Source organism: Eptesicus fuscus, chromosome 18 (genome assembly GCF_027574615.1).
Source record: "Eptesicus fuscus isolate TK198812 chromosome 18, DD_ASM_mEF_20220401, whole genome shotgun sequence".
Classification (NCBI taxonomy): Eukaryota; Metazoa; Chordata; class Mammalia; order Chiroptera; family Vespertilionidae; genus Eptesicus; species Eptesicus fuscus.
This window is the reverse complement of record NC_072490.1, coordinates 11,140,087-11,161,416: the sequence shown is the minus strand read 5'-3', so window position 1 is coordinate 11,161,416 and position 21,330 is coordinate 11,140,087. Positions and strand designations below refer to the sequence as shown.

The 21,330-nt window shown below is 43.5% G+C and overlaps 1 protein-coding gene and 1 non-coding gene across 2 annotated transcripts in view; both read left to right on the top strand.

The window, feature by feature from the left end:
- The window catches only part of ARPP21 (cAMP regulated phosphoprotein 21), a 101,823-nt gene that overhangs the window by 46,747 nt on the left and 33,746 nt on the right, over positions 1-21,330 (top strand). The window contains exons 15-18 of the mRNA XM_054708005.1: positions 3,677-3,858; positions 4,844-4,948; positions 5,933-6,193; positions 8,562-8,688. Of these exons, the coding sequence (XP_054563980.1) occupies positions 3,677-3,858; positions 4,844-4,948; positions 5,933-6,193; positions 8,562-8,688 (675 nt within the window). The remainder of the gene's footprint in view (positions 1-3,676; positions 3,859-4,843; positions 4,949-5,932; positions 6,194-8,561; positions 8,689-21,330) is intronic.
- Positions 9,208-9,287, top strand: MIR128A (microRNA mir-128a). The gene has a single exon (NR_128994.2). It is a non-coding gene; the product is annotated as a microRNA mir-128a (primary transcript).

The following is a 21,330-nucleotide window of genomic DNA, read 5'->3' as shown; positions in this document are numbered from 1 at the left end:
TGGCTCAGCGCACAGCACGGGCTCACCTCTGTGACTGCACTCCCTGTACTTGTGCCAACACACGTGCCAACAGGCATGCTAGTGTAGGTCCTGACATGAAGACCTCTTCTAAGCTGGATAGTCCCTGGGTCAGCGAGTTTTTCTGTCCCCTTTGGACTTCAGCTGCCATTCAAACTAACTGCTTATATTCAGTGGTCATTGCATCTGGATGGTGGAAATGATAGAACACAGAGGGTGATCGTTGCCCAACTTGAAAACCAAGAGTCACCCATCCTTGCTCTCTTAGGAAATCGTTTCTTCTCTTTCCTGGCATCCACCTCACCTCTTTCATTTTCCTCCATTATTTTTACCTCTCCTCAAATCAATCTTTCATACTTTCTTCTCCTTCCAGAAGAACCTGCCATCACTCTCTACCCCAGTGGATTCTTGGTACTTTTCCTATGTAATTGTTTACAAACACTTCTTTCTTCTGGTCCACAGCATATTGATAATATTTCACAAAGGGGATCTAAACTGTATCAAAAAGAACATCTGACTATCTGTAGTTAGGTTTTTCACCCTAATTATGCTCAGCTTTTCACACTTCCTGGGGATGTTGAAAGTCAGATAGAATAGAATAGATTCTTTCTTTTAGTTTGCTATTGTTTATATGTTTGTATGTTTGTGTATTTGTGTAAGCACATAGACTAATTTTAAAATGATTTCATATAAAGTTGCTGTGAAGATTTTTTTAAATATTAGCTACCTAAATTTTTCCTCTTTTAAAGATACAAAAAATGGGGTGGAGGTGGGGGCACAGAGGATTTGAATGCTAAATGGGCTAATGGAATTCTTTTGGGGGGAATTAAACTATTTTTCATATTTTCCCAAATTGCTGGTTTGTGGGGAAAAAAATGGGTTGCAGATTTAAAATCCAGAAGAAAGCTATTTTTTGAAAGAGATAAAATTAAATGACAGTGACAGGAAAACAAGTGTCCATAAAGAACATTAGAAAAAAAAAATACCACTCAACTTAGTGATTGTTCCGTGAATATAATTTTGGCACATTTGCTTCCATCATAGCATGTGTGATTGATTATGAAACTGTTATCAGTTCTGGCAGGTATGTTCATGGAAATGCAGCATAAAGTTGCTTGTTATACACACACACACACACACACACACACACACACACACACACACATATCTGGGCTGAAATTTCCTGGTAATGGTGGGGAATGCTAAGCTTCCATACAGTTCCTAACTGAGCTGAAGTCAAAGTCATTGCTCTTTGCCTGTGAGAACTTGGTTTGATTTCACTACAACACCAGCATTTGCCTCGCCAACCTGTCCCAGTTTCCTTTCTTAATGTCATTGATAAAGTGCACAGGTAATGGGCATGATCTGCACACATCTGACGTGTGGCCTTAGTAAATATTTGCATATGTGAACACCTGTGTAAGCATCACCCAGAGTAAGACATAGAGCATGACTAGTCTCCCAGGAGCATCCCTCCTGATCCCTTAGAGACACCACTATTCTGAGTTCCATTGCGTTGGTAAAGGATGCCTGATCTTGAATGAAATGGAAATGGGATTGTACTGTAGCTGCCCTTTGGGGACTGGTTTCCTTCACTTAGCAAACATTATCTAATTAACTTAGCTCTCATTTGAGAACAGTTTGTTCTTTGTTGTTAAATAGCATACAACTTTTTTTCACCAGACTATCATTTCTTTTGGGTCAGGTTTTATATTTCCCTCTCTGTTCTTTTTTCGGCGGTTGCCGTTGCTAATTTTCCTCAAGTTGTTGGTGATCTTTGGTTGTTCTTCACATACGTTATAAAAGCACAAGGCTGGTGTCCTCAGCCATCATGTGCCCCTTCCCTGGATCAGATGCTCATGCAAGCCCTGCACACTGAACAATGCAAGGAGAGGCTGCAGATATATGCTTGGGAAGGACTCAGCAAGCTGCCTCTGCCCAATGCCAGGAGGTGGGGGACCCTCCTCAGACACCAGCCTCATGCTGGGAGTCCTCCTCCTTCCAGGCATTTCGCTCAGATTCCTAGAGAATATTTTTGTGGCTTTAGCTTGGGGACAAACATACCTACCGCTCCCTTTCCCATAGGGTAGTGGGGGTTATGGAAAAGGGAAGGAAGGACTCACACAGTTTGCCAGCCCATTGCCCCATATTCTGATCCTCCTCATTCTTTATCTACCAGTCCTGGGTGTGATTTCATCTTGAAACATGGCCCCCACCTCTCATGCATGGCTTGTTACTTTCCAGTGATGGGTGGATCTTTCCCATGGTACCTCAGTGTCCCAGCTACTCTTTATGTAGACTTGGCTGGTGGGCTTCAGCTAGTGGATGTGATGCGAAATGAATGGACTTTGGAGTCACCCTGACCAGGGTCCTTTCCCGGTCCTCTCACTTACTGTTTGTTGTTGTTGTTGTTGTTGTTTGTTTCTCAATAAGTTGCTTGCTCCCTCTGAGCCCTTATTTCCTTGTCTCCATTCAGGTGAGATTGCATATCTGTGAGTTGTTGGAAGAGCTGAGGTCATGCATGGCAGGTGCCTGTCACTGTACCTGCCACATTGGAAACCTATTGGTCCTCCCTTTTACCTCCCCCCTCCCATTTCTCTTTCGTCTGCTGCCCTTGACTCACTCCCCTTCAGCTCCTAATTCCTATCATCTTTCTGCAGGGCTTTCATTTCCTTCCTCACAGAGTCAAGATGAGGCTCCAATACTACTAGTCTGTAAACTAGAACAGCGGGCGCCAACCTCTTGGACCTCACGGACGGACCACCAGTGGTCCACGGAGCACCGGTTGGCGACCGCTGCTCTAAAACACTCCCCAAATACTCGCAATAAAAAGGCAAAGTACCACATTTCCCTTTGCCATTACAAGATGATTCCGTGATACGTTTATTATGCATGACCTTTAAAATCTAAACCCATGCACTCCCCCGTGCGCCTATTCAGGGAAGCATGTGGATGGGTGTGGTATGTTCTGTTGAACATGTGTTTGTGGAAATGACAATGACACTGCATTGGCGACAAGGCCAGGGGAAGCTAAACAAACGTATTGGTAAATAACGTGTAATGAACGCCGCTGTGTGTGTGGTGCCTCCGAGGGCTGTGAGGTCAGGGCAGCAAACACAGAGCTTCCTGCAGATTGCTTCTCTACTGGGGCCTCTGCACGCAGCCGCCCCAGCTTTGGCAAATCTCCCCGAAGGTGCTGGACTTCTGTGCTGCTTCTTCCATGGCTCTGGCCTGACACTATTCTCCAGGTTAAGCGCATGGCTCAGAAACAGCCAATCTTCCCAGGGTGAAGGTGGGGTGTCCTGGATTCCCACTGCCTCTCCTCTTTACCTGAGGTTGCTTTTTTTTTTGTTTGTTTGGTTTTGGTGTTTTTTTTAATTTCAGAGAGGGAGGGAGAGAAAGGTAGAAACATCAGTGATGAGAGAGAGTTGTTGATTGGCTGCCTCCTGCACTCCCCACACTGGGGGTCGAGCCCACAACCCGGGCATGTGCCCTGACCTGGAATCAAATTGTGACCTCCTGGTTCATAGGTTGACGCTCAGCCACTGAGTCATGCCGCCTGGGCAGGTTGCCCTTTTAGTATGAATCCGAGGGGTTCTTTCTAGCAAAGGAGAGCTGAGAGCCCCCCTGGACCAAGCTCTGTCTGACTCCTTTGCAGGCCAGCCCTTTGTGAATCCCGATGGAAGCCCTGCCATCTACAACCCCCCTGCCAGTCAGCAGCCCCTGCGAGGCGCCGTGGTGGGGCCGGCCCAGCAGCAGCCCCGGCAGCAGCCCTCTCCTCAGCCGCAGCAGCAGGTGCAGCCACCGCAGCCGCCCATGGCAGGCCCGCTGGTCACTCAGGTGAGGAGCTGGTGGGAAGGCAGGGGGATGTGGTCCACGACAGAGACTGCCGTCTTCAATATTCTCCTCCATCCTCTTCTAAGTCAAACCTGGCAGCCTGGAGTCCTTGGTTGCAGGGCGACAGGATCTCACCTGGATCCTTAAGTTTAGATAGAAACGATGCCCCATCCAATGACTTACCTGGGGAGGACGTGGAACTAGGGAGAATGCGTGATGAGTTTTTTCTTAGGTCTAGATGCTACTTTTATGTATCAGAGAGCCCTTCTTGGGAACTGAAATTACATTCCCACCCAGGCCTTGGTATCATCTGGCTCACCCTTTCCCAACACAGAACAAGTGTTCATGTCTGCAGACAGTCAGTATTATAATTTTAAATCAATGGGAAGAATAGAAACCAGTTAATTCCAAGGTGGCCTGGCTGTCCCCACAAGCCTTAGAGACGTAGAGCTGCCCTCCATTGCCTCGGGTGACATGTGAAACCTGAGGTGTTCCAGGGAGTTAGCGGGAGCGAACCTCCTTTTAAGTATTTTTTTTTTCCTTACTTCTTAGTCCCTGGAGGTGGTAGATTTATTTGGCAAATCTCCCTGAAGGTGGTAGATTTCTTTATTGCATCTTAAGTTGCTCTGCTTACGTTATTATCTGGCTTAACCAGATGGCTCAAAAACAGCCAAATCTTTGCATGGGGGAAGGTTCTGGGCAATATTTTTAGACCCAGAGGATCGAACCAACAGCATGAAAATGTAGCAGCACCTTCTACCAAGAATGTTCACTCTGAGCAGACGAGCCTCCCTCAAGGCTGGCTGCCCTGGCCTGCATGGCTCTCACTTTCCCTGGTGGCCGGCTCCCCTCTCCAGAGTGCACGGAGCCAAGAGGACCTGTGGAGGGGGGTGGGTTGGGAGGGTGGTAAGCTTCAGATATGACAGCCTTCGATGGGATTTCAACCCCCATGCTTCCCTGTTACCTGATCAACTTTTTCTTTCCGCAGTCTGTCCAGGGGCTGCAGGCTTCCTCCCAGTCAGTGCAATATCCAGCAGTTTCTTTTCCTCCCCAGCATCTCCTGCCTGTGTCTCCAACGCAGCAGTTCCCCATGGTAGGACTTACGTGTGTCTGACTTCCCCACTTATGTTCTCTTGGTTTTACCACGTTCCTGTGTAGGGCTGGCTGATGCCGGGTGGGTGCCCTGGGCTGACTATGACTCTGTGTGTGTGTGTGTGTGTGTGTGTGTGTGTGTGTGTGTGTGTGTTAATGTCTCATTCCATCTTTGCAACCTATCTTCAAAATCCTGGTTTCCTTTCTGTCATCTCTCCCACGTTGAGTGCTTCTGCAATCTGGTGCCTTTTAAAGAGTTTACCAGCTAACAGAAATTGAATGCATTCAGAATCAGAAGTCAGAAACACAGAAACACATCAACTTGGTATGAGGGTTTGGAAATACCTAAAAGTCAGTGTCGAGATAGAAACCGTCAACACCCTAAGCCCCTGATATAGTTGTTCCTCTAACATCCCCACCCCCCAATTTCCACTTCACTTTCCCTCCATGTACTAGGTCCTTCTGGACAATTACAGTGAATATCGCCACTAAATCTCAGGCCAGGCCAGTGAGCGAAGACTCCCTAATAAACAAATGGGGTCCCACCCAGCCTGTTGGTGATGCCAGTCCTGGTTCCATCTTTGCAGCCGCCATGGGTGACCATGACCATGGGTCCTTCTTCCTCTCCACAGAGACAGATCCTGTGGTTACTGCTGGGAAGACCAGCTGACCCTTCAGGACAGAACACCAAGCCCTCCTTACCTCAGCACCATCCTGAGGAGCCCAAGCCCTTAATGAAAAAAATAGCTTCCACTGAAAGAGGGAGATTTGGGTCAAATTGTTTGCCATCTTGTTCCTTGGGATGATTAAATCTGATTTCTCTTGTTATGTTCTCTTGTTCTGGACCCAAAATTCCTTTCTTTTTATTTGTTTTTCAATGTGTACTGCCTGCTTCTCCCACAGTGACAAGCATGTGGCCTGTGTCTGCCTCTCCCAGTACTAAGCTGATCTCACTGATTTCCTCCTTAATCTCTGTGTCTTGCAGAGAGAAGACGTGGCAACACAGTTCGGTCAGATGAACCTGAGCAGGCAATCCTCAGGAGAGACCCCTGAGCCCCCATCCGGCCCTGTCTACCCACCATCCCTCATGCCACAGCCTAACCAACAGCCCAGCTATGTCATCGCCTCCACGGGCCAACAGCTCCCCACAGGCGGGTTCTCAGGCTCTGGACCTTCCATCTCTCAACAAGTCCTCCAGGCCCCGCCCTCCCCACAGGGATTTGTGCAACAGCCTCCACCTGCACAGGTGAGTGTGCTCTTTCTCACACCTGTGACCTGTATGTAGTTGATCTGTAGTGCACTTGGACCCCTATCTTTCCATGTGGAGTATCACCAGTTCCTTCGGGTCCAGACGTGTATTCCGCACCTGCAGGGCTTGGTCTGTCCTTGTGCAAAGGCTTAGAAAGGAAGTTGAGTGAAACTGACCCAAATGTCCATGATACGGTGGGGAAACATCTGTTTTCCAGACCCCGCTGGTACAGAGGCCACACGGAGGCAGTCCCTTCCCTGTGGCGTCCTGCTCACTGGCTCGCCCAGGAAGGGAAAGCCTTGGGCAAGAAGGAAGCCTGCTTCAGGGGGGTGCTGAGTGTTCTCTTGCTGCTGCTCTGGAAATTCATCCTTTTCCCTTATTTTTAAAAATATATATTTTTATTAATTTCAGAGAGGAAGGGAAAGGGAGAGAGAAAGAGAGAAACATCAATAACGAGAGAGAATCATTGATTGGCTGCCTCCTGCATGCCCCACACTGGGGAGAGACCCCACAACCCAAACATTTGCCCTGATCAGGAATTGAACCATGACCCCCTGATTCATAGGTCAACGCTCAACCACTGAGCCATGCCGGCCAAGCTCATTCTTTCCCTTCTTGTGGATTCAAAGCATTTTCTGGAGCAAACGGGTGCTCCAGGCAGGCGCTCCTCGGTAACATAGAGGAGAAAGCTAAGCCAGCATCCACTGTCCTTCCCTTTCTCCAGGGGGAAGTTGAGCTCACTGGTGCGCTCACAAGTAGCCATTAATCATATTTAATTGACTGGAGCATGTATGACGCCACAGATCACTGATTTTTACTGTCTTCTCCAAGACTGATGATGTGTTGCTGTTCACCACCAAACATCGCGGGGCTCTCCTGGGTGTCCCTTGCAGAATATTGCAAGTGATTACTGTCAAGATGTAAAATGCAGAGAGGCATTTGCTGGTCCATTTTCAAGGCACACACATCTCAAGCAAATTCCATCCTAATTATGAAATATTGTATTGGATGAGCTGCTTCAAGTAAGGTGTCAACTTCTTATCATTTGTTTCACCAGCATTATATCTTGAATAAATAATTTTCTTTTCAAGCCATGCAAAACCCTCCACCATGCAATAATTTTCACTCAGATGTTCATTTTATTTTGAGTAATTAATAGTTCGTCTTCAGTGGCCTTCTCGGGGATATCTTTTTGCTAATAGGATTTAAGGAGATGTGAAAGATAATTTTAAGTTATAGGAGAAAGGGCTTCATTATTATATCAATTATTTTGCTAATAAATACTTTAGTCATAATTATTGGGAAAATTATGTAGCATATAATTATACTTTACTATAAAATAGCATAGAAGTGTTCTTATCCATTTCTGCTGTCAAAGAGAAGAGATGGAAGAATATTTAATTGAAAGATTAAAAAAAAATGTCCTTCCTCCATGAAGGAATTTCTGTTAGTGGACAGCCAGAGCAAAGACAGCTCAGAGCCCCTGGTATGTCTGCAACAGAAATTATTTTATTTTCCCTTCAATAGACTTAAAAATAGAAAGAGGAATGGGGAAAACAAAACAGGTGTTCATTATTCATGATCAGTTTGGACATCCATGAATTTCTATTTTAGAAGAAATAAAGATGAAAGTATAGGTTATAACCCATAGTGATTTTAAATGATTTTAGTAAACATTTTAAAATTGATTACTCAACTATGGAACAATGAAAAGAACTCTTGAGATGCAGTCCATGGGCAGACATGGAAACACGTTGAACTTAGGCGGAGAATGAACTATTTAATACCTTGAAGGTCAGTTTTGTCTGACTTGTCATCCATACTTGTTTCATTTTTATAAAACACAAAATTCAGTGTTTTCAAACCACCACCATGACTAGGTCAGCAGTTTGAACAGGACTCGGCAGGGATGGCTCTTCTCTCTGCACATGGCATTGGCTGGGGCGACGTGCCTGGGGCTGGAACATCCAGATGGCCTCACCCCCATGCCTAAAACATTGGTGTAACCTGTTGACTGCGGTGCCTCTGCTCACCCCATGATCCTCTCCAGCTGGGTAGCCTGAAGTCTTGTCCTGGTGCCTGGGCTCTCCTCCCACAAAAGTGGAAGTTGCAAGTCTTCCTAAGGAGTCTTTCAAAGTCATCATTTCTGCCTCGTGGGGCAGTTCAGATTCAAGGGCATGGGAAAGCAATGTCCACTCTCCATGGGATGGTAGCATGTACACCCGCCGAGGCTTGGAGAAGATTTTGACGGCTGTGTTTATAATCTACTATAAGGATGTCATAAGATGACAATATATTTTAGGTTTAAAAAACTTTACTTAATGTACAGTTGTCACTCCCTGCTGTTTTTCCCTTTCTCCCACAGATGCCCATATATTACTACCCATCTGGTCAGTACCCTACCTCAACCACGCAGCAGTACCGGCCCATGGCCTCGGTTCAGTACAGTGCTCAGAGAGGCCAGCAGATGCCGCAGGCAGCACAGCAAGCAGGTACTTGAAATCGGTCTCCCGTCTCCTCCTCTAACCCTCTTACTTTTGCACGTAAATCTCTCAGCTGTGCCCTACGGGGGAATATTCAAGTGCAGCAATTTAAACCAGCTCATTTCCCTTTCCCGGGGAAGATAACGGGGCGTTGGATTACCTCTAGGCGGGAAAGTAACAGGTACCAGGAGGTGAAGTCCCCGTCGCTCTGCATCCCAGGCCTGCATGCTAAGCGCAGTCTCCACGAGCTAGTTTGGAATCCTCTTAGTTTATTGTGAAGCAGAGAGACAACCATACCCATCTTCCCAGTGCAGACCTTTTTATTTTTTTCCGATTTCCACTTTAAGAGAATTCTTTCCCAGTTCCTAAGGCTAGGGACCACATTAGGTGGTGGGGACCCCGTCCTACAAAGCCCTGTCTTGAGAAGGAGGCCACTGACATTGCAGCCTGTGTCCCGGTGCAACTCGGACTCCACGGCTCCCTGTCCCGAGGGCCACCCGCCTCCGGCCGGAGCCCGGCAGCCACTGTGCAGTGGGAAGGGGGGCCGATGCACTGTACGAGAGTGAGTAGCAGGTCTCACAGTGAACCGGTCTCTTTCCCTACTGTGTCACACTCCTAACGGGATGCCGGCGCCCAGACAGCAGCAGCCGCCTGGCACGGCTGAGGGACTGTGTGCTGGGGGGAGGGGTCTGTCCCTCCTGCTGACCACGCCGCAGGGCTCACTGTCATGCTGAAGACCAGACCGCCGGACTGGGGAGCCTGCCTTCCTTCCGTAAGTAGGTCCTGTTAGAGCAGTGCCCCCCCCAGGGCTGCTCACCCATGCCTGCTCCGTCGTCTGTCACCAGATTTCTGCACTCAGTGTGTGAATATAATAGCTACAGATGTATGTGTGAGAGAGAAACAGAAGATGTACCACTGTTATAAGCTATGACAAAACGTACAGTTCTTGCTGAGGATTGATACCAATAACAGCCCCCCCCCCGCCCCCCAACAACACTCATACTGACACCGGCAGCATTTTGTCAGATTGGAGCGGTGATTACGTTCCTCTGTGTTTGGGAGAGCTTTATGGTCTTCAGGTCACCTCGTGGCCATTTAAAGGCTGTGGGAGAGGAACTAGAGAAACATGTAGCATCCAAGCAGATGCTGTCTTGTGTCAACACTGTGTCAGTTTGGGAAACATTCGCTGTTGACCTCTGAATTGACGTTACCCCTTTTCAGTAATAAGAATACGAAAGGTTTCAAAAAATTTTTGAAAAGAGCATTTGGTACAATTTTCTCTGAGTGTTGGAAAAAGTTATTATCTCTGTCATCTGGTAGTAATTGTGTTATCCGTTTCGATATAGACTACAGTAATGTGTTGTATGCATTCTGCACTATCTTGTTTTCTTTGGCGAATGTGTATCAAAGAATTATCTTATTCATAATTTTCAAGCTATTGGTCCAAAGGCCATGGTGAAGGTTTGCTTTGGGTTCCTGATGCCTTTAGGAGGAGAAAGGTGCATATTGCTAATTACACAAATACTTTTGAATTCCGTTTCGTGCCATTGTGCGACTGAAACAGATATTTCGGTCTTGTGTTAGAGTGTAGTTGATGTATAGGAATGCGGTTATAAATGTTCTGGAACCCATGAACCCTATAATCTCTGGGCCCATGTGAGGGGCCGAGGAAGTTGGATGGAGGTGTTAACTGGGCAGCGGACTCAGGTTAAGAACAAGCCTCAGGTTTCCTCACGAGTGTCCACATAAGAACATGTGATCTCGTTACAAGAGAGAGAATTTAGGGACGCAGAAGCCATCCTCCCCATCTCAGAGAGCACTAACTAGCCTCAACCATGTTCCGTGGCAGCCTGATGGCTTTGACTGGTCCCGTGCTCCCACCTCACCATGGAAATGCCACCCCCAAGGCGAGAGAATGACACTGCCATTAGAAGAGTGCCTTGGGGAGCGGTATCGTGCTCGAAATAGAAGCAAGTGCTTTAGGTAGGAAGGAAGTGAGTGGCAGCGCATGTGGTCTTGTGGGTGGTTGGGGAGGTGAGAAAAGAGAAATGATACATGAACAGTGCTTTCTCCGGAAGTGGAACATCAGTCTACACACGTGGACTGAGACCTTGGAGCCACTAGTTCTTGTGGTCATCACAGGTGACAGCAGACCTGAAATCCAATGCCGTTCCCACTGCCGTGTTGAATTTGCTGAAGGTTTGGGAAGGCAGACGATGTCGCCTGACCTCACCCAGAATCACCTCTGCTAATAAAATCCAGGACTCGTGCAATGTCTTGTGACATTCCTGGAGGCTCCTGGTCCTACAGGTGGCGGCCCTGTTGCTGATTCAGTGACAATGTCTGAGACTTTCAAAAAGGGACATGGCAGAGTTGTTTGGGGGAGCAATTCTTTGTCAGTGGGCTATCTCATAGAGGACATAGCCTCTCTGGATAACTATAAAAACATTATTTCTTGAAGGAGCTCAAAGATAGGCCCTCTCTATCTTTAAGTTGACCTTGAACTAGTGTTGGCATGGCACACCCCAGTGCTCTGCCTCACTCTTCCTCCTGTCTCCTACAGTGTTGCATCCTGGATCTGACTCTCTTCCATCTTCTACTGGTACTGACACCAGATTGTAGCATAGCAAATCCAGCTATCGTGTGATTAAGCATTAGAACGAGACAAGGGTATGTCAGCTGAAACCAAATGAGATTTTAATCCTAATTTGCTTCTTGGCATCGTTCTTAATCTTTATTTAATTACAATAGAAAAAGTGTCCCTGAAATTGCTGTAAGTTACTACATCTTTCTAAAGCCTGAACAGTATCCATAGTGGGGTTTTAGAAAGCGAATTGGATGTTCCATAATTGATAAATAGGACACTTAAGTGACACTGAGGCTCATAGAGGGGTCAGAAGAGCCTTCTATGGGTGATTTTGAACGCTTTGCTCTGGAATGGGTGATCAAGGTGCTAAGCATGTGGCAGGAGCAGCTTATGTTGGTGATGATTATAAATAAAGGCCATGAATGTTAAAAACTTTGGAGAAATTAAGTAGCAGGCTTGCAAAACGGTATTTGAACTTTGTAGCTACCTATGTGGGGAAAAGTAAAATCTTTATGTCTCTAATGGAGAAATTGATTATTGTCAATTTGGCATTAGCAGATACCCACAACAGTGGAGGAGGTGGCAATTTTCTTTATGAGGCAATTGTTGATAACCAAGACTCCATAGAAAGGCAGTTAGGTTACAACTAAAAAAAAAACACACACACACAACAAAAACAACTATGGTTTTCAAATCATTCTGGCTTTGAAAGATTTGGATGTGAGAGTGTCTTACTGGAGAGCAGATTTTGCTCAGTGGCCAGATACTGAAATGAAGTGCTGAGGAACAAACCTTCCAGCCCATCTTAGTAGTCAATTATTATACTGCTTTTAGTTAACACCTATGTCGCCATGGTTTTACTTTCTTTTTTTTATAGGACGTTTATTAAAGCGGGGGACAGTGAAACAAGGAAGGGCCTAGGAGGGGAACTGAGCCCAGGTTGCACTGCTTTGGCTCACTAAGAAATCAGAGAAAAGGAGGCCTTGAGAACAGAGTCAGGGGGTTAGCCCGGGATGAGCTGCTGCTACCCATTGTTTTTACTCTTAATTGATAACATCTTTAAGGCCACAGAAATGTTAGCAATAATTATATACAACACGGGATCAGGATCTCTTATGGGCTAGTTGCTGTACTTAATGTTTACCAACATTGCAATGTTTACTCCCCACCGCAAAATTATAAGGGAAATACAGCTGTTAGCACGCCTGCTTTACAGACAGGTAAACTGTTGCTCAGAGAGGTGAAATAGGTTACTCCGGATCCCAAGGTTGAGTTGAAAGGAACAGCCAGGTGTTCATTAACCACTTCATGGTAACAACTTAAGGTACTGGTTCTGTCTTTATTGGTGGCATGGATGATCACACAGAAACTTGCATGTTGGAACTAAATAACCAGGCCTCTGTTACAGAAGCAGATGACAATTATTCAGATGCACAGGTTGGCTTAAGAACAGAACATATCAGGATCCTGGACTTTTGCTTCCCAATGCACCATGCGCTTCCACATGACTTCCCAGAGCTGGACAACAGCAGATGGCAGAGAGTGGCTGAAACATTTATGCATAAATCACACATTGGAAAGGGCAGGGGGAATTCCTATAAGATAGTGTCTCCAACTCCACTTAGAAGGAAATATATGTAGCGTCATTCTTGGCTCTCCAAAATCTTGGACATATCCTAAAAGAAACAAAAATGTGCTTGTAAGGTCCTGTATGCGTTTACAAATGGGCTTTTGGGAATGAATAAATCATGGTTTGGTATCAGCATAATACTGGCATCATAAAATGAATTGGGAAGTGTTTCTCTTCTAATTTTTAAAAATTTATTTATCTTCAAGTATTACAGATGTCCCCTTTCCTCCCACATTTACCCCTTCTAGCCTACACCCCAGGCCTTCACCATACTATTGTCTGTGTGTATGGGTTATGCATATATGTATGCAAATTCTTTGGTTAACCAGTTTCCTATGTTTTGAAAGAAATTGTGTAAAATTGGTGATAAAATGTTTGATAGAATATTCCAGTTAAACCATCTGGGCCTGGAGATTTTTAGAAACATTATTGTTTACTTTATATTTGAAGATAATTTCCAGAGCTTTTTAATTATGGTTATAGAACTACTCAGACTATCTCATCTTTGCTGACTTTTTGGTAGTTTGTGGTAATTGAAGAAGTGTCCATTTCATCTAAGTTGTTAGCAGGATGCATTATCCTTTTAATAGCTACAGGATATGTTGTGATACCCTGTTTCATTCTTGATACTGGTGACTTTTAAATTCTCATTTTATTTTTGTCAGTCTTGCTAGCTTTATCAATTTTATTGATATTTGCAAAGGACTAGCTATTTGTTTCATTGGTTGTTTCTATTGTTTAACGGTTTCAATTTTGTTGACTTCTGCATTTACCTTTATTCTTTTCTTTTGTTCACTTTAGGTTTTGCCCTACTTTTTGTAGTTTCTGGACATTGTTAGATTATTGATTTGAAAACTGTTTTCTAATGTAAGCATTTAGTGCTATGAGTTTCCTTTTCAGCTCTGCTTTAGCTGTGTCCACACAAAATGAATATACTACACATATAAATATGCTATGCATTTTTAATTTTTTGAGATTTCCTTTTGGAACTATGGATTATGTAGAGATAGATGTATTGTGTGTTTAGAGATTTTCCGTTATATATCAGGGAACACATTCTACATTGTTTAAATTCTTATAAAATTGTTGATGTTGGTTTATCTTGGTGAATGTTTCATGAGTATTCTGCTATTGTTGTGTGGAACATTCTATACATGTAAATGAAATCCTGATCATATTTTGTTGTTCAGAACTTACATACTTTTGCTTATTTTCTATTTACTAGTTTTAGTTTTATCAGTTGCTGAGAGGTGCATGTTCATGACTCCAACTATAAGACTTCTAAAAATCCTAAAATGAATTCCAAGGCAAAGGTTGTCTCCAGTATCCTCAAAGACCCAGGATGGGAGTTATTCAGAGCATGCTATTATTTTGTTTCATTCCCTAAAATAACTTAGAAACATTCCATAGAAATAGTCTATAAGGCAAAGGCCCTCTGAACATATATAGCTGATCTATAAGTTGCTGCCTATATCTCTTACTTGCCAAGCTTTCAATACTGCTGCTTAATGTCAGGTAATATTACTTTAGGTTTAGGTAGAATAATAATGTGAATAACTGTTTAAACAGACAATCCAACAGCTCTGCTTTCCTAATAGACCATCATCTTATGTATCATGAAAATAGAATAAAAAGAGAAGATGGCTGCAGAGCAGGAAGGGCGAAAGAACACAGAACTTGGGTGAATTTCAATTAGATGAACTTATGTCTGTAGTAAATCATTTGGTGTGGATTCTGAAAACTGTAAAGATGCCTCTAACCTCTGCTTTTTAAAATCCCCCCTTCTCCCACCCATCTGCTGAATGAGTCATTTAGGGTAAAAGCCAGTTGTATTGAACATTTTTCATGAAAATGTTTTACTTTTCAAAGTATAGTTCAGAAAGAAATTATGAAAAGGTCATCTTAAAAATGCATCATATTGCAAAATCTTACGTGGCTCCTGCCATGTTTCTTTAAGCCTGTGGACTTGAATCTCTTGCAGGAGACAATGGTGAGGTCTTTAGAAGTTTTTGAGCTTCTTTTCTCACTCTTCAACAGAAGTCTCCCTTGGACTTGCTCTTACACTCTGTCCAACGGCCATCATGAGACCTGAATAGTAGAAATAGAAAAGGAATTTAATCGCTCAGTTTTACGAAATGAGGAAACTGAAGGCCAGCCCCCCCACCCAATGTGGAATAGCAGGCTCACTCAAGCTGACAGAGTCTGACCTGGGAGGTTTGGCCCTTGACTGTGAACTCAGTACCATCTAACATGCGGGTTGTAAGGAGAGCACAGAAAGAGAAATGAAACTATCCAGGAAACTTGGATGTATGTTATCACCCCCCCAACCCCACCGCCGCCCTTCATTAGAGAGAAATTGGAGCTTCACCATCATCTTCCCCTGCCCTGACAGAGAAGATGGAAATAAGCCTTCCACCAAGCTTTCTGTTGTCTAGTTGGTCAGAGAGAAGAATGATGGGTGAGATAAAGATTACAAATCTACGTAAAAGAAAGAAAGGCATACAGAGGGATGGGGAGGGAAGAGGAAGCCAGGTCAGGGAGTGTAGATCCTGGTGGCTTTACTTTGCTAACTGATAGGATAACAGCAGGATCCAAGAGTCATTCTGACACACAGTCTGACCATTAGGATAGAGATTGCATTGATTCAAACCTTCATTCTAATACCCTGAAAACCAGTTGTGGGTTCCTCAAGGAAGAAATACAGAGTTTGGGGGAGGGGAGGTCTGCCTGTCGAAAATACAAACTATGCAATAGGACATTGGATTTTTCTGTTCCTCTCTGGAACAGAAGTCCAAAGCGCCTTTTTTTCTTGTTAGGTAGAGCAATTCAACTCTAGGTCTCTAAAGAATCCTAACTGAGCTTGTAAATGCTACGCCCACACTCTCATGTGGTTGTGTGGTTTTCGAGGGAGGGTTTCGGATGCCAGTGCTCCTCAAATTTAATGTGTATATGTGCCTGCCAGGATCTTGTTCAATGCATATTTTGATGCAGTAATTCTGGGGTGCATTCTGAGATTCTGCATTTCTAGCACACTCACTGGTGATTCTCATGCTGCTGGTCTGCCATCATAAGCACAATGTGACATCACGTTTTTAGCCATGACTGACCTGTATATATAAGGCATTGCAAAAGAAAAGCACCACCCAAAGGTACTCTTTTATTTGACATTATTTGTAGTTTAGGCACAAATCTAATACTTCATAGACATCATATATGATTTTATGAATTATAGCTAGTAAACACTTAGGATTAATGTGTTAATGTTTACAAATCCAAATTATGAGTTAGAAAAGAAACACAGCATGATTCTACTACATAACAAATACTCATAAGTGTTGAAAGAATGAATAACATGTGTACTTGTTTTCATGTTGGCATGCACAGGGAATGTCTGAGAGAAAGAATGTAAAGATTTCAAAGGCTAATTGGAAACCTCTCAGCCATTCAATTCAAACATAAATTTTAGAGCAAAACTGTAGTTAAATGTTGTGAAATCAAGCAGATAGACGGCCGAACAAACCGATTCACATTAATAAATGAATAAACACGTTTTTCAAAGTTCAAACGCCCAAACGAATATGTCATAGAGCCTTTGGGCCACTTTCAGGAGTATAGCAGGTTTGGTATCATGGGCTTAGCAATCTGGGACTTTCTGTAAATGTAATGTAATAATGCTGCTGTCACAACTCATTTTAGGTGACTAGTTTTGAAAGTGTTCAGGTGGCAGTGAATAACCAGGCCCTGGCCGCCTTCTTATCTCCCCCCCGGGTTCACAGCAGGTCTTTCCTTCTTGATGTTCCTTTCCTTCCAGAGCAGTGGTTCTCAACCTTTCTAACGCCGCGACCCTTTAATACAGTTCCTCATGTTGTGACCCCCAACCATAAAATTATTTCCGTTGCTACTTCATAACTGTAATTTTGCTCCTGTTAATGAATCATAATGTAAATATCTGTGTTTTCCGATGGCCTTAGGCTCTACAGCAGCGACCCACAGGTTGAGAACCGCTAGCAGGGTCGCCTAAGACCATCGGAAAACACAGATATTTACATTACAATTCATAACAGGAGCGAACTTACAGTTATGAAGTAGCAACGAAAATAATTTTATGGTTGGGGGTCACCACAACATGAGGAGCTGTATTAAAGGGTCGCGGCATTAGAAAGGTTGAGAACCACTGTTCTAAATGCATAGTAAAGGAATGGACTCGGGGGAGTCTCTGGCAGGAAGGTGTAATTAGCTATGAAACGTGTATGTCTGAAATAGGCCAAAGCCCCCGTTCCTTTCCCGATAGGTCTGCATACAAGGTCAATAAATAAGAACACGTTTAGCTTTAGTTTTTCCCTTGAGGTGGAATATTCTTGTGGTATTAGCATGTGGTTTCTGTTAGCAGCGCCTAGTGAGAAGGGAGATTATTACCTCTTTAGTGTTCTGAAACACATTTGGAATGGGGCAAAACGTACCTAAATGGAGTCTATAAATTCGTTTAAGCAGAGCAGTTGTGCAAAGTGGACAGCGAATTCTGGAGTTGTAGCTTGACGAATTAAGCCGTCAGTGTCAACGGGATTGAGAGAGGTTTTATGTTAAGAAACCTTTTCTCTTTCTCTGTCCATATTGATGCCTCACCTTGACTTTCTCCTACTGTTGGGGTCGGCTGGAGACGGGGAGAAGTAGTACCACAGCTAATGAAAGAATTTGGAATACCAGTGTGACCCATCAGAGATTAATACAGAGACAGTGGGCTTTTCTCCTTTTATCTTAAATGGTCATTCCCAAATGTGATTATTTTAATGCAGACTTATTTGTGTAAGCATTCCACATATACTTTTCCTACATTTTAATAATCAAAGGCCCATTAATATATATTTTTAATTTGAGAAAAAATGTGTTACCAATAACCACTCAGGGAAGCAACCCCAAAATTGTTCCACTCGAAAGGCCTGAAGCAGCGGTTTGTACTCTGGGTGTCGGCATTGTGATGTTACTAACAGCGGCGGGTCAATTAGCTAAGAGTTACATGAGGATTTAATTGTCTCACTTCTGTTAACATCAGTGGGAGTCACATGGAGAAGCCCGTGTGGAACATGCTGTTCTGAAAATATTAGTCTAGAAGCGGTTTCTATGGAAATGCTCATGTTTCTTTCATTAATTGGTCTAATTATTTCCATTTATGGAAATGGGAATGAAAAGTATTAAACTGCGATTATGGGAAAGTGAACATTATTAGGAGCAATAATAGGAATCATGCTATTTTTAAGCCCGGAAATCAAACAAGTTCCCAAGCCAATAGAGACGGCAAGGTTCCCCCTGTCCCCTGGGAAGTTATAAGAAAAGGGATTTATCTAACACGTATGGAGTAGCTGCAGCTGCTTTCGATGTAACTTCTGGTGTTTACCTTTTCATTTGTTATGTAGTTAAGCACTACCGGCATGGTTAGGATTCCTACTTTTCTGTAAAGGTAGATAATGCTATGATCTGCCTTACTTCCTATTTTCTTTGTATTATGCAACAGAAAGTGGAAAGCAGTAGCTTAAACAAATTAGAGATGCTAAGAAAAGGTGACAAGATCCGCATAAAAATTCTGGTTTTTGAAAACTCTAACCTTCCTGTTTTTCTAAGAAGGAATCTGAATACGTTAGAAAAAAAAACTAAACACCTTGTCCCAAGTGTCAGGTTTAGCTAATGATTTAGGGGAATTAAATTAAGAAACGTTTAAGAATTTTGTTTTCTCCCCTTTTCCCTGTCTTCCTTTTATTTTTTGTTCATTTGATTCCAACAATTCCTGCTGTCAGTTGTCACCTGGATCTATGAGCGACCCCATTTTTCTTAGGAAGCGCCCTTTTTTTGTAATTCCTCATAGTCTCCATTTCCACCCCCTTCTCAAATCTGTTTATTTTCTGTCTTTAATTATTGACTCTACACAAGTTCTCTAAACTTTTTTTTTCTTTTCCTTTCTTCTAATATTAAACAGGCTTTTCACTTCAAACTCTGGGTGTTTTCCACATCATGTTTTAGTTGTCTGCATTTTCCCTTTATCAGTCTCATTTCTTTCCACTCCACTCATCACATCCCTCTGCATTATGAGGCAGGACACTTTATTCTTCCAGAGACATTCAAAATCTAACACTCAGATGCTTGCAAAGAACGTGCAGAATCTCCCCCCATCAGACACAGCGCACAGAGCGTGCTGGCTATCTCTCTCTCTCTCTCACCTTGCTGTTCTGGGAGCCAGCATGCAGTCAGCCCTCGGGATTTGGGATTTCACTTAGAGAGCTTTAGTGATAAAAGAGGGAAGAGCATGTTGAACGATGTGACTTTTATCCTGCTTTCCAAGTTCAAAGATACAGTGGCATCCGCAGGAAAGCGGTTAGGCATTCAGCTGGTGTTTAAATTAGTCATTTCCAAGGGGTTCATGATTGCTTAAAACATCAGTGTTCCAATTTTGAATGGAAAGCAATTTGCAAATCAGCAACTGGAAAGGATACTACCCCTGAAGTGAGTAGCCCTGTAAAGCTTGCTCTTTAAAACGATTTCGTCTTCACGCGTAGCTACTTTCTGCAGGGACACAATTTAAACCCAGCCAAACCTCCACCCTAGCTTGCCCTTTCCCCAAATCATCAGCAGAAGAACAAAATTTGAATCAGCCCCACCAGCTCTAAAATGTCAAGGGCCCTCTGTCCAAATGAGAGCAACGTAATGGTTCTGGAGCCAAGCAACTAGGACTAGAACCCAGGAAGGCCACAGGGTTTTGTGTGCCCGGTAGAGTTAGTATAATTCCTTTAACCCACAGTGACTCACAGGCCCTCTTTAGAGCCGCTGGGGCTCGCACGTCGAGTCACTAATTGATCCAGGCGTTATGGCAGAGGCTTTTCTGCACATGCTCTCTCAGTGAATACATGTTAGCAATGTGCACAAGCTGTCGCACTTACACTGTTGTCCAAATCCCTGAAGCTGTGCCCAGCCCCCCTCTGATTTCATCCAGGTGCTCTCCACAGTTGTCAGCCGAGCCTCCCAGGCTGCAGAGATCTTGCTGCCCTTCAAGGCCTCCCACCAACCCCTAATTGCCTGCTAACATGTCCCTGATTCCCACTCCACTTCCTTGGAGGCTCCCAGAGACTCATTAAAACTGCACCTTTAAGGTCCTCTCAGATGTTCTTACTCTGTTGGTTTTGGTTTTTTATTTTTGCAGTAGGTCCAGCACCATTGCACTTGTTATGAGCTATTGTGGGTTATAACTGTTTCGAGAATAAAAAAATAAATGGCAGAAAGAGGGGCCAGAATAGAGGCCAGAAATGCAGGATGCTGTAATGGAGTACACACACCATGGTATTGTAAGACTAGGCAGTAGAATCTTTCAGGCTTAGCTCCAAGTAGGTTTGCATGCTTTTTTTTTTTTTTTTCTCAAGGAAACAATTTATAAACAAATATCACTCTAACCACTCCTCTATGCAAGGATGGTGTTAACCAGAGTGGATGGTATTCCATTACAGAAGTTCAAGTGCTCTTGAGTGAATCTTGATGGAGACCTTGATTTCCCCAATTAGGACCAACTAGATCTATCTGGTAGGAAAGGCTCCGCTTTTACTGGGGAGGTGAGTCAGAGAGAACAATCCCAGGACAAAAACTAAATCAGAGAAAAGCTCCCGCCATAGCTAAAAATTATGCATCAATTAGGAGAAAGAGAAGACAGTCCTAATGTTAATTTTGTTGTTTTAATAGTGTGTGTGCATGTAACTTTTAATAAATTGTGAAAACACAATTGTTGTTTTCAACAGTAATTACAGTAATTTTTTAAAAAAACACAAAAACTCCCACTACCACAACAATGAATTCTATTTTTGCTTCTTTTTTTTCTGCCTTTGAGCTTGTTTATGCATGTTACAGACACATACCTGATTGAAATCATAGATCATGCCACATTCTTATTAATGCACTTTTATCTATTCAAAAATTCTCATTATAACTGATTCTTCCAACATTTGTGTGACACTATTTTTTGAGAAGTAAAACTGCATTTGCAGATGGCATGCATGCTTACCTAAAATTTTCAAAACAGTCTACAAAAGTACTAGTACTAATAAGTGAATTTATTTAACAGTGTTGCGAGTGTAACATACAGGAAATAATTGTATTTTTATAGACTGGCAGCAAATAAATGGAAAATGTTAAATGTCAATTTGTAATCATATGTGACACAATTTTAATAGCAATAATTAATCACCCCACTCCCAACCTCGTACATCCAGGGAGGCCTAGCACATTGCCTCGGTCATGTGGGACCCCCCAACCAGTACCTCAGAGAGAAACAGCGATTACAACATGAAATGTTTCCCAGTTTAGTCCTTGTGCTCCTGGTTTCCTCTCCAAGAAGAAAGCAAATATTGGGGTGGGGGGGAGGGAACTAGGGCTTTCAAATCTCTCATTTATCTCCTTTAAC